General features: G+C 50.8%; 1 protein-coding gene across 1 annotated transcript in view; it reads left to right on the top strand.

The window, feature by feature from the left end:
- LOC101859614 (serine-rich adhesin for platelets) overlaps nt 1-13061 on the top strand; it is a gene marked incomplete at its 3' end in the record, with an annotated part of 66703 nt that extends 53642 nt beyond the window's left edge. Inside the window, 3 exon segments of the mRNA XM_013090139.2 lie at nt 822-875; nt 1755-4044; nt 8188-13061. Of these exon segments, the coding sequence (XP_012945593.1) occupies nt 822-875; nt 1755-4044; nt 8188-13061 (7218 nt within the window).

Here is a 13061-nt window from a genome sequence, read left to right as displayed (position 1 = left end):
CGTCCTTATCTCCCCTTCTTCTTTTTTTTATGTTTGTTACTCTCTTGTAACACCTCTAATCTTCTGGCGCTCATTTGACCTTATGCAGTTGGGAGCGCCGTAAAACCTCTACTAAAACTAAAACTGTCCCTGTCATCGCTGTATGAGTTGCTACTCTTTGTTCTTTTGCCTCAACTGTTTTCCTTGTACTGATATGTGAGAGGCAGGGTAGGTGGAAGATTGGCCTTGTTTTGTTCGTATAGAATTTTTTTAAAGCATTATCAAGGAGCTTTGTCCTTTCTTTCACCTTAAAAATTTTTTTAGTTGTGGGCAACCTCTTCCCATACACTGTCAGTTGTGGCATTGAAAGCACCTGCTGTTGCTGGTTTAGTATGATGTTATTTATTTGATGTTTGTTTTTGATGAAAACTTTGTGTTTTTCGTAAATATTGATGACTTAAGTTTTCCTGTGATTGCACGAGGGTTTTAGGAGGGTGCGAAAGCTAGCCCCCTACTTTTTCTGTCCGTTCTTCTATTGTTTCTGACTCATCGTCTTAATTTTTTTCTATACAAAATGACAGTTTTTGTGGGTGGTTGGCAGGTGTGCTGCTGTGGTTTGCTCATAAAAAATCTATTTCCCTTTTCTCTCCTCCTTTTTTTTTTAGTGTTTGTTACTCTCTTGTAACACATCTACATCTTCAGCACTTAAAATGACCTAATGTGTTGCAACTACCATCTAATAAAAACTGTAAAACTTAAAGAAAAGAAATGAGAGTTATTGGGCTGATATTTCTCTATTTACTCAAACACTCAAACAAACGTCTGGTTGTTGCTTTGTACAGGTTTCTACATACAGGAAGATCATGGACAGGAAGCACCAGCTCAAGTCGACAAAGGTGGGTACTTTCTCGCGGCATATCTTGTTTTTTCACTTTCTGCATTCTTCAGAGAAATGTCTTGGGGTGGTTGGATGACGCCACTGTGGGTGGTTGGCGGGTGCTCTGGTATGGTTTGCTTCTTCTTTCCTATCAAACACCTATCGTCCTTATCTCCCCCTCCTTCTTTTTGATGTTTGTTACTCTCTTGTAACACCTCTCTAATCTTCTGGCGCTCGTATGACCTTGTGCAGTTGCGAGCGGCGTCAAGCCTCTACTAGAAAAAACTAGGACGCCACTGGTGGGTCCTACTTCTTTTTCTGTCCCTCCGTTTGTGTGTTGCTTCTCCCCTGCACTATATGACTATTGTTGTGTTGATGTGCTCTTCTTTACACAAACTCAAACTCAGAATGTCTCTTTGGTGCGCTGGTGGGGTTTTCTACTTCTGCCTCTATTCCGTGTCGCCTGTTCTCTCTCTCTCTCTTTTCCCCCTCCCCCCTCCCCACTCCCTTTTGGTTGGATGTTGGATATAAATGTCAGCTTCACTCGCACTGCCGCAGTGAATAGTTGGTTAGTACTCTGGTGTGCCTCTCTCTCTCCCTCTCCCTCCCTCTCTCTCCCTCCCCTCTCTCTCTCTCTCTCTCTCTCTCTCTCTCTCTCTCTCTCTCTCCCTCTCTCTCCCTCTCTCTCCCTCTCTCTCTCCCTCTCTCTCTCTCTCTCTCTCTCCCTCCCTCCTCTCTCTCTCCCTCCCTCCCTCTCTCTCTCTCTCTCTCTCTCTCTCTCTCTCTCTCTCTCTGAGTACATATTTACTTACTTAAAAGTACAACAATAAAACAGCTGTAAGGAACAAATCAATTTGATCCAATTCCCAACTATCACGTTCCTCCTCCCCCCCCTCAGAACGGCTTTGTGGATCACCCTCCTCTCTCCGCGGTGACCGCGACGACGAAATCTCCCAAAGAGGAGGAGCAGAAGCTGCTGGCCAACGTGGACCGGTTGAGCACCGAGCTACAGAACCTCCAGGACGTCAACAAAGCCTACGTTTCCAAATACGGGGCCAACTCGTTCAGGCCCGGGCCGGGCGGGAATAACGTCTACACGAGCCGCGACGTCACGGGCGCCGCAGCCGCCTCCGGGCACGGGAACCACGAGATGTCCGGCGGTGGTCAGTGGCCAGTCGGCAGCAGCAAGGGCATGGCGGATCTGAAGGAGAAGTTGGAGATGAAGAGGAATTACGATTCTCTGGGAGAGGTGTTGTCCACTCTGAAAAAGGAGGTCAGTATGGCCTTTCAGAGTTCTGAGCCGCCGCCGCCTCAGCCACAGTCGTCTGTGTCGAAGCAGAGTGGTGTCTCGGCCGAGTCTGTGCCGGCTGGAGGGTTGCCAGGCGCCTGTTTGCCCGGTGCAGTTCGTGGGCAGGAGGCTCCGAGTCTCTCCCACGCCAGCAGGGAGTTGTCGGCGACCTTGAGGCACGGTGTCTCTGCCCCCGGCGAATCCTTCAAAGCCCCGGATATGACTGTAAGAGACATCCTTACGAAAGGACGGTGGCCGATATCGTCGCCGTCGGTGTCACTCGCGTCATTATCGTCTTCATCATCATCATCATCTTCGTCTTCATCACTGTTGTCGTCGCCATTGTCTACGTCCTCGTCCGCGTCCTCCTCCATCACCTCCCTCCTCACCTCCCCCTCCTCGTGGACCACGGAAGTGAGGAAAGACCAGACTGTCTCTGTCTCCTCCCCCCGCATCCTCCCTCTGGGAACCAAGATAGATATAAAACGGCCCCCGAGACAGAATGGCTTAAAACAAGGCCTGGCCTCTAGACGCGCACAGTCTAAGAATATCACCGTTCTGCAGAACTCCCGGGCTCTTCCTCCCTCCGGTTCCCAGAATAAACTAAACGCATCTCATGGGTACACTGACCATGAGAAGTCGGCAGCAGAAGATCTCATCTCCCTCAAGGAAGGTCTGAGTGGGGCGGGAGCAGGAGGGGGGGTGTCGCCCCCTACCTCAGCCACCGCCCACTCGGCCTCAGTCTCCGTGCCATCCGCCACGCCCATGTCCTTGTCTGTCGGGCCCGCGGGAAGATCCTCCGTGAAAGCGCATTCCCATTGTGATGACCGGCCAGCTATTCTGGTCCATACCTCCAAAGCTCGTCGAGGCAGCAGCAACAACAGCAACAGCAGCAGCAGCAATATCACCACCACCACCACCACCACAACCACCACCATCATCTCTCCCTCCAACACCACCCTAACCTATGGCAGCAACAACAACAACAACAACAGCAGCAGCAGCAGAAGTAAAGCAACAGTGAACTCAGGTGCAATACTTTCCTCCCCGTCCTCCTCCTCCATCTTGGGACCCGTCTCTTCCGTGACTCCGCTAGGACCATCCTCCCAGCACCTGGGAAGCCTAGCGCGCAGCCTCCTGGCCAAGGACGTGCACCACGTCTCGGGGAGGTCTCACCGTGATGCCGAGACGACGCCCGCCTCCTCCTCCTCCTCGCTGAAGATTGTCTCCACTTTGCAGCCCAACGGTGTGCTGAAGCACAAAAGTTCGGAGCTTTCCTCCGCCTCCCAGCCGCCCAGCAAAGTGCGGCACATCGAGAGCAGGCCGGATCTAAGGTCTGTGCTGTCCACGGGGGCCGTGCCCACGTCCTCGTTGGCCTCTTCCCTGTCGGCGGCCACCATCAACTTACTGACACATCAGCAGCAGCAGCAGGTTCTCTTAGCTCAGGGTTCGAACCTCATCCTGACCCCAGGACACGAGTCGGCGGCACACTTGATGACCGGCCAGGGGGCGGCTCTGTCGGTTCACGGCAACAACCACACTGCAGCAGCGGGGGTCCAGGTGGGCGGGGCTAGTGCTAAAGGCTCCTCCTCCTCCTCCTATCCCACAATTCCCTCCTCCAACAGCGTGTCAGTGGGCAGCATGCCCAACGGGACACACACCTCGCTGCTCAAACTCCTGTCCCAGCAGTCTCCCGGGCCCGGCTCCGTGCTCGTCTCGCAGAAACCCCCTGAGGGGACGGTGGTCTCCATGGCAACGGTGAACAGCTCGGGAGTAGGAGGCCTGTCGGGAGCCGGATTGGGCCCGACCTTCACCTTGCCACAAGATTCGGGGGCTCTCAACGGGGCTCTGGCGAAAGGCCAACTCAAGATCTTGCCGCAGAGTCGTGTGGACAGCAAAGGTAAAACTGCTTTCTCTTTCCCACTTTTTGTTTTTCGTTTTGTTTTGTTTTTCTACAGTTTTTGTTAGTACACTGGAGTCTGCTTGTTTCAGATTTGTACATGAAAGAAAGTATACCTAATCACTTGTTATTTCTTTGGAAATTTTTTTACTGTACCCTTTTTTTACCTCTTTTTATATGGACTAAAAGGATATATTCGTTTTTCCACTGGTTCAGTCTGCAAGGAAATTTGTCACGGATGTATGGTCCTGTAAATTGTATTTATGCAGTAAATAATAATAATGAAAATCATTTCTATAGCGCCCACTCCCGTGTAAACGCAGCTCTAGGCGCTTTGCATAAATGCATGTACGAACAATATTCGCGCACGCGGCGCACACACACACTCATACACACACTCACACACACAGACATCTACTTGCTTTTCACACACGCACGCTTACACATCGTTATGAAATGAGCACGTACACATATATAATAAAATAATATACACAATGCAATTCGCAAAATACATAAATGGATATATAGTCATTTACATATAACATTGTACTGAATATGAATCTACTGACAGTATAGCTCTACTTGTTTTCATAGAATGTAGAAATGCAGCTATGCTCAGCTCCCGCTAAATATTACGCTGACTTTCCTAAAAAGTTGTGTACGACTGACGGATGAAAGTGGTCCAGGAACACATGATGTGTTGAAGGTTTGGTTTTGTGGAAGCTTCTTAACCCCTTCACTGCCGGCTATGAGCTACATAGCTGTGCCGGGGAAAATTGCTCCAATTACTGCAAGCATCACATAAAGCCCCTAACTCAGAAACTCAATTGAAATCATTATCATCACTGTTACAGTCATTCATAATTTCGTCTAGAACTTCTGCAGCTAAAAAGGAAGGTCGATAGACTGGTCTGTTGGATGTCATTGCGGAAAGCAACCCCCCCAAAAAAAACTCCCCCCCACATCTCTGAACATCAACACTTCACTTCTTCAAGACAATGAAAATGACGCTCAGATTCACGGGAGACTACTGTAATATCAATGAAGAGAGTACATAACAAGATGGGCCACTCAGCCAAAAAAGTGTTCGCTCTTTGCTTCAGATGGCGCTGCAGTCTGTTTTGAAGCTCTCTTTTGTTTTTTCAGAAGAAGAATAGGAATAGCACCTCCTTGTGTGCGCATCATCAGCAGTTCGGGTTCGTTCAGTACGGAGTTACAGTTTTTTAAAATTTAATGACCTCTAGCCTTTCATTCTAAAGTCAAATTAAACGAAGAAAACAATCACCCTTTCCTCTGGAAGAGGTTTTTTGTCAGCGTAACCATTTTAAAAAAGCGTTCTTCCGAAATTCATTCAAAAACTTGCTAGTTTCACTTTGATTTTTTAAACTCAAGTAGGAGAACTTTGTTCGCAAAAGGTGTGCTTTTGCGAAGAGGGCGCCACCGAATTTTGAGGACACTTTTTTAATTAGCTCAAAGAGAGAAGTGGCCCATCTTGTTATGTAGATTCTTTGATATCAAAGAGGATTACTCGTGACACAGTTTTGCCCCTTTAAAAGGTGGAAAATTACACCAAAAAATGACTTCATCATAGGCCGGCTGAATCAGCGGGCACATGGCACAGGGAAGCACTTCTTGGCCCGCTGATTGGCAGTGAAGGGGTTAATAACTTGCTTCTGGTAGAGGGAGCAGCTGGGGTTAACTGACAGGCTTGATGTAGAGACACAGGTAGATCTATTGAAAGGGAAGGGGACAGGGCGCTTCAAAAGGGATTTTGAAGGGGGAGGGGTGTTATGTACATTCATATCTGTATGTTTAAGCTGCTGGTGATTGCCATGGAAACAAAGAGGGGTGTTTTGTCACATTCTTCAAGTCAAGTTCTTCACATATCAAGACAAAACTATTACATGCATGTAATAGCTTTTATTTTAATGAAAGTGAAACTTATTTCCAAGAATTATACTACTAAACCTTGGAAAGGGGGGGGGAGGGGGTGTCTTGCAGCAAGTCTGACTGATTCTGTTGATCGTCTGTTCTAGTGGGCAATGGGCAGCCACAGGACTAGACCAGTGTGTAGCCAAGGAGAAAGAGTTATAAAATAAAGAAAAGTCTGCGTGTCTGTTCCTCAGCTAGTGTTTGAAGCAGACTCCACTGTATTTGTTTTGTTTATTTTATTTTTTTTTTCTTCATTTTTGGCCTGTCTTAGGCCTTTCTGACTGACATGATTGAAGGCTACTTTTATGTATTTTGTCTTTGTCTTCTTTTAGTATGGAAGTGGAAGGATAGAGCATTTTTTTTAGTGATATTGACTAAAAACAGATGGAGCATTTTCTTCCAATTCGTTTTAATGCCTCGGGTCAGCTTCTTTCATTCCGTCCTTTTCTGTCTCTCTTTCTGTCTTCCTCCCCCCCCTTACTCTCCCGTCTCATTTTCTCTGCTATTCTGTTCTGTTGTTTTGTGTGATGGTTCTCCAGCCATCTTTTTGAAAATTTCCAAATGTGGTGAGAGACAGCTGTGGAGCCAGTCGGAGGACAGTGTTACTTCATGATGATGTCAGCGCATTGTTTTGTTTTGTAGACGCCCACACCATCAAACTTGTAGCAAATACGCCGGGATAGCAGGTTCCCCCTCCCCCTGACTGCTTCCCCCTTCCTCTCTCTCCTCCCTCTCCCCCCCCCCCTTCTCTCACCTCCTCCCTCTGTCCTCTTTCCTCTTTCCTCCTCCCTCTCACCTCCTCCCTCTGTCCTCCTTCCTCTTTTCTCCTCCCTCTCACCTCCTTCCCCCTCTCTCTCCTCCTCCCTCTCCCCCCCCCCCCCTCTCTCCCCTCCTCCCCCCTCTCACCTCTTCCCTCTCTCCCCCTTCCCCTCTCTCTCCCCTTTGTCTCCTCCTCCCTCTCTCCTCCCCCACCTTCCTCTCTCCCCCTGTCTCGTGCATTCTCTCAGGATGTCATGGGGCTCGCTGTGTTGATGGAGCTCTCAGAACACTGCTCACTTTTTGCTGAACACGAGAAAACATCTCATTTTGGACTATCGAGACCTTGAATTAAACAAAAATTGTCCATTTAGGAGTCGGAAACAAGTTCCTGCTGCAGTGAGAAACTAATTCTGTGACTTTTTTCTGCTGTTGTTATGGGGGTATATAATAAGAGGAGAAAGATTGTAGAAGGGCTGCACTTCAATAGCATCACTGCAAAATGCGATGTATTCATTTACTGTAATCGGTGATGATGATTCAAGTCTGTAAGAAGATTTCCTGTTTGTGCCGTTTCGTTATGAATAGGAGATGAGTTAAGTTATGAATAGGAGATGAATTTAGTTATGAATAGGAGATGAAATATTCACATCTGTGTGTGAATTGTTTCTCAGTACTGTAGCTGTAACTGCTGGAAACTCTTATCAGGTTTTATGTTACAATTTGAAGAAATAAACCCCTCCCAGTTACTGAACGCTAGCAAAGTTGCAAAGTTTTGATATAATTATAAGTTGATGGAAAAAAGAGTAGAGATGAGAGGGATGGCTGGAAGGAATGTTAAAACGGTGTGCAATATATCCGAGTGTGTTACTATTTATATCATTACGTAGCGGTTGGCTAGTAGTACGTACTTAAATAGCTGGCAGGAGAAAGTAAAAAAAAAAAAGCCGCTCCCCTCTACTCATGAGGTACATGATCGTCGTGTGGGTGAGCACTTTTGTCACCTTGGCTTGTACTACAGCATTTGTCTTACCCAGGTCTTGCATTTTATTATATCTATTTATATATGACCTACTTTATTGTGAAATTAACCTCTTCCAGTCATTAACAATGTGATGTGATTTTGAACACCTGAAGGTTTAGGAGAAGTGAATAGGAATAGAAGTGTGGCAGCAGACGTTTATATATATAATTGTCCCCTCCTTCTGTTCGTAGGAGTTAAAAAGACCCAAAAAAATGTAAAATATTTAAAAAAGTATATGAGGACATCAGTGCAGAGTATTTCCATGTAGGGCCCTCCCCTCTCCTCCCTTTTATTTTGCCCAAGTATGTTTGATGACATTTTTCTGTAAAGTTTGGGGGATGTGAAGCTTAAGCCAAAGATTTGCCAACATGAAGTGGGCCCACGGCGAGCAGTAATGGAAGCTGTTTCTTCTCTCCTCTCCCTCTCTTCAGGTTGTTTGAAAACATCACAGGCTTGCTCTCCTCTTGCCCACTCTGACTTTGATGCTCTAGTCGCTGTCGCTTCGTCGGAACACACTTTTAAAGACGGCCCTTTAGGCACAGAGCCACCGGGCGGCCTTGATGTAGGTCGTGAAGCGGGAGCCAAGCAGGCAGCCCCGAAGGGTGGCAGGAGGGCCGGTGTGTCGCGATCGGCCAGGGGGGAAAGGGCGCATGCTCGCTCGTTGAAGAAACGGGCCCCCGCAGAGTCGGGGGAGTTTGACTCAAAGAAAAGCAAAGTGGAAGTGGAGAAGGATTTGTTGAGGAGCAAGAAACACGTGGCCGTGTGTGAGAAACTTTCCTCGGGATCAGAGTCGAATTGTAAGTCAAATGCTGTTGGGGGGAGTGATGAGGAAGAGAACAGGAAAAGTTTGCAGAAAAACGTGGCTGTGCTACTGAGCAGAGAGCTGAAGGTGGACAAACTGGCAAGTGTGGCCGAGCAGTCGTCTGACGACTCGGAGTCTGCGACAGAGAGTACCTCGAGGCCCTCGTCTGTCATGGCCGAGAGTGAGGAGAAGGTGAAGGTGAAGACCACCAGGAAAAGACTGACTCCCAGAGCCCGACGCATGCGGCGTCGAAGGTCAGCCACCTTGAAGCAGTTGGCCCACCACCGGAGTGAAGTCAAGGACAGTGGAGACTCTTTGTCGGAGAACGAGCCTCTCTCCGACACGGCTCAGGGACAAGATAAGGACTCAAGTCGGGGAAATCTGGCAACCGGCCGGACCAATAAACAGTCTGTAGTAGTCAGTAGTGCATCCCTTGAGGCAGAGATAGAATCGAAAGTAGATGACATTAAAAAGCTTCACATAGATTCTCCTCGGGAAGGAAAGTCCAATCTATCAAGCCATGTTTCTGCAGACATTCAGATTGTATCGAAAAAGATGGAAGAGCAAAGCACCCTTCAGAGCATGAGACATGAGAAAAGGAATAAACAGACGTCAGGTACAGATCGAGAGAGGCCGTCTCGTAAAGATAAACATTATCGTAGTAGACAGGGCCAGCCTAGTGTAGCCAAAACTGAGGCTTTAGACAGGAAGAAAACGGGACTGAAGGCTGGAGAGAGTAGCCAGTCCCCCAAGCCAGATAGAAAATCTGTTTCTCCAAATCCTGACAAAAAATCTTTGTCCCCGGCTCCCAAGACAGAGCAGAGTGAAGGGAAAGAAGAAAAGAAAGTGGTGAAGGTGGAGAGCGAGGAGAACAGAGCACGCCACAAGTTACACGACTTGAAGTCCGCTCGATCGAAGCACAAAAAAGAAACGGGTGAGAAACGAAAATCCTCCTCTCTGTCTCCCAAACCACAGGGGCCATCACAAAAAAGAGTGCCGGAAAGGAAGTCATTGTCTCCAACGCCAACCATTTCTAAAAGCGAAAAAGCGCAAGAGGTGAAAGTGGCGCCCCCTGTCTGCTCTCCGGCGAAACAGAAGGACCCGGGCACAAAGCCATCTTCTCAAAAGTCTGGGAGAGAGCCTGTTTCTGATACTTCACATTCCCGAGAAACCATGAAAAAGAGTAAGTCGACAAGCAAGCCTCTAGGTTCTGGGCGCGAGCTGGATTCCCCCAAGCCTGAGAGGGAAGCTAAGAATTCCAAGGCGGAGGAGAAGCGGGGGTCATCAAAATCTGACCGGAGACATTCTTCGTCGCCGTCGCCGCGAGGTCACGGCAGCAGCTCTGGTTCCCGTGGTGGGAAACACTCGTCAAAGTCCACAGAAAAATCAGCCGCCAGGAGCTCTGAAAGCAAATCTGTGTCCCCGAAACCCAGTTCCGCTCACGGTTCTTCGTCTAGGGGGTGTGAGCCTCTGAGTAAAAAGTCCAAAGTGAAAGGAGAAGTTGACCGCGTTGTGTCACGGCAAGCGGCAAAAAGTAGCCGACAGTCGTCCTCGTCGAGCTCGCAGGGTGTAGGAGGTGAAAAGGGCAGGGGCAGGTCACCGAGTCCTCCCAAGCTGGAGCGTGCGGTGCCCTCCCCCCATGACCAAAAGAGGAAAGATGGAAAACTGAAGCCCTATGAAGGTACAGAAAGAAGTACCTCGGGTCAGAACAAAAATAACACCAGTAAAACCGACAAAAGGGTGAGTGTTTCTAAAAGTGAGCTGGGGGCCGACAGGACGAAGGTCAAGTCTGAGCAGGAAGCGGCAGCGTCGGCTAAGGTGAGCCGAGACGTCGCCGGTGAGGCTGATAAGAAAGCGGGTGGTCATTCGGATCATCTGAAGGACGCCCGACACTCGCGGTCTCTGAAGCCGGAGGTAAAAGTCTCCTCTTCCAAGTCTGGGAGTGGCTCGTGTTCTCCTTCCTCAAAGAACAAACCGTCGTCGCAGGCGGCCAAGCACAAGTCCGGAGGTTCTAAATGTAAAGACCATTCCCCGTCGCCCAGCGGCCGGAAGGATTCCCCGGGGAATAGCAAAGATAAGAGGAAACTTTTGAAGCAGACGACCTCAGCTGTGAAGGTCGAAAAGTCAGACTCGGGATACTCAGGGTCCTCTGGCTCCAAAGGTCAAAGGTCAGGGAATTCAGGTGTTGGCAGCGCGCCGAAAGATACAGGTTGTGAGATGAAGGCGAAGGGTGTGTCTGAGAGAGGGAAGAAGACAAGAGGTGTGGCCCCTACTTCTGGGGGAGCGTGTAAAGTGGAGGAGGGTGGCGGCGCGGAGTTTGAGGAGGAGGAGGTGGAGACAGCACGTGGGGGCGTTGACCGATCGGTCCACGGAGGAGACGCTGGTTCTCCGAGTGACTGCAGCCAGAGCGTGGAGGACATGAAGGTGGAGGCTGGCCGTTTGTCTCCCCATCTGGCCTGTGTGGACAGTCCGGACGGAATGCTCACCCCCAACTCGGCCTCCCAGCACTGCCACTACGCCGACTACGACACGGACAACGCGGAGATGTTGACCCCGGCGTCCATTGACGAGTCCACGCTCTTCAGCAAGGCCAAGCAGGAGGAGATAAGTCTCTCGGACACCGGCGCCCATTTTGAGCTGAAGGAGGAAGTGAGCGGTGAGCTCGCCGCGGGGCCCAGCGATGCCTGTGTTCAGAGGGAGGCAGAGTCCTTCCCGTTTCCCCTGACCCCTCAGAACACGCCTCTGTCTGCGTCGGTGCCGTGCTCCCCACACACATGGACGGACACGGCTCAGGCCGGGGAGGATGTGTCGGGGGACCCCTCCCACCATCAGTTCGATCGCGGTAAATTGGCGGGAATTGATCACGTTTCTCCGGCCGGAAGTCCTAAGAGCTCTGCAGTAGAGCTCCCGAAAGCTGAAATAGAACAAGTCCAGACGGTGGCAGGGGAGGGGAAGAAAGGCCCTCAAACCCCGCCCGGCTCTCCTTTGTTCCGACATCAGAGCAGGTCAAGGTCACGGTCTCGCTCTGCCAGCTCTTCTTCCTCAGGCAGCCGGTCGCGCAGCTCCAGCTGTGGCTCGCGACACTCTAGCAGCTCCACCAGCTGCACATCGGACAGCTCTGACGACAGCAAGCGCCGCCGCCGCCGCAGGAAGTACCGCAGGTCCCACAAGGCAGCGGCCAGACGTACCCCACCCAAAAAGCTCTCGACGCGAAACCCTCCGCTGAGCCTACGGCTGGGGTCACCCACCAAGGCAACAGTACAGTACTCCCCGATGCCCAGCCCCAACATGAACGGGTTCTACGCGGGCCAAGGAAGGCTAACTCTCGGGCCAGCTGCCCCCTCTTCGTTCGGTGGCCACAGCCTTCTGGGCTCTGGTCCCGTGTTGTCCCCCTTGTCTGTTTCCACGCAGCACAGCCCGGGCTACCAGATGGTGACCAGCGACACGATGCGCAGCCCCACCGGTCTGCTTCGTAGCCCCGTGGCTGGCTCGCTCATCCGCCAGTACCCTCACTTCCCCATGAGTAACCCCACGCCCGTCTCTGTCTCCTACCCGGTCTCCGTCTCCTCTGCCGCTCCCTGTTCTCTGCAGCAGCGTCCTCTCGCTTCGAAAAACTCCTTGCTGAGTCTAAATGCGGCAGCGGTGAAACCGAGCGGTGCGGAAAGTACTTTCTCTCAGAACTCTGCTTCTGTCAGAAGCTTGATCCCTGAACCGTTCGGTGTGAAATCACAGCATCCCGGACACTCCTCAGTCGGAGCTGCCAAGTCAAAAGTGGAGCAGTTGTCGTTCTCTTTGGCCTCTGACCTCAAAGACCACAATGCCAATCACACGTCCATGCCGTGCTCGAACCTCGCCTCTAGTCAGACCATAATGAAGCCATCGGGTGGGGGTGGGGGGGAGGGACCGTATGAAAGCCTTCCCACTGTGGCAGACATGAAAGCTGACCCCACCCCCACCGTCCCGTCAGCGCTGTCGGCTCTCGGCTCGTCGGCTCTGAGCTGCTCCGCGACGTTCCCGTTCTCCCAGCCTCCTTTTACCATCATGACACAAACCGCGGCAAGTAGTCGTCGTGGTGACGGTAGCAGCAGCAGCAGCTCTTGTAGTACTAGTATTGCTCTACCGTTGTCGTGTGCGTCCATACCACCAGCTGAGCCGGCCGGGGTGCGAGGTAGTTGTGACGGTGACAGTAAGCAAATTGGCGTTTTCGCCGACAGCGATGGACCAGTTCCCCAGCTTTCAGGTGGTTCCCAGTCCTCGACGACGGAATTGTCGAAGGCCGCGGCTCCTTCTCTGATGGTAGGCCGGAAAGAGCAGGTGCTTCACGGAACGTTCAATAGCCAACTGGAGGCCGGCTGCGATGAGTTGTTCCCGAGGAACAAAGTGAGCTGTGTCCGCGCAGCAGTGTCCTCCAGCTACCCCGCCGAGCAACCGCTCTGCAAGTCTCACATTCCGTCTAGTCACAAGGCAAGCTCCTCCTCTTCCACCTCTGCCCCACCACCTCCC

The sequence above is a fragment of the Aplysia californica genome, unplaced genomic scaffold (genome assembly GCF_000002075.1).
Source record: "Aplysia californica isolate F4 #8 unplaced genomic scaffold, AplCal3.0 scaffold01152, whole genome shotgun sequence".
Lineage (NCBI taxonomy): Eukaryota > Metazoa > Mollusca > Gastropoda > Aplysiida > Aplysiidae > Aplysia > Aplysia californica.
Note: the sequence above shows the minus strand (reverse complement) of the source record. Positions and strands in the feature narration are given on the sequence as shown.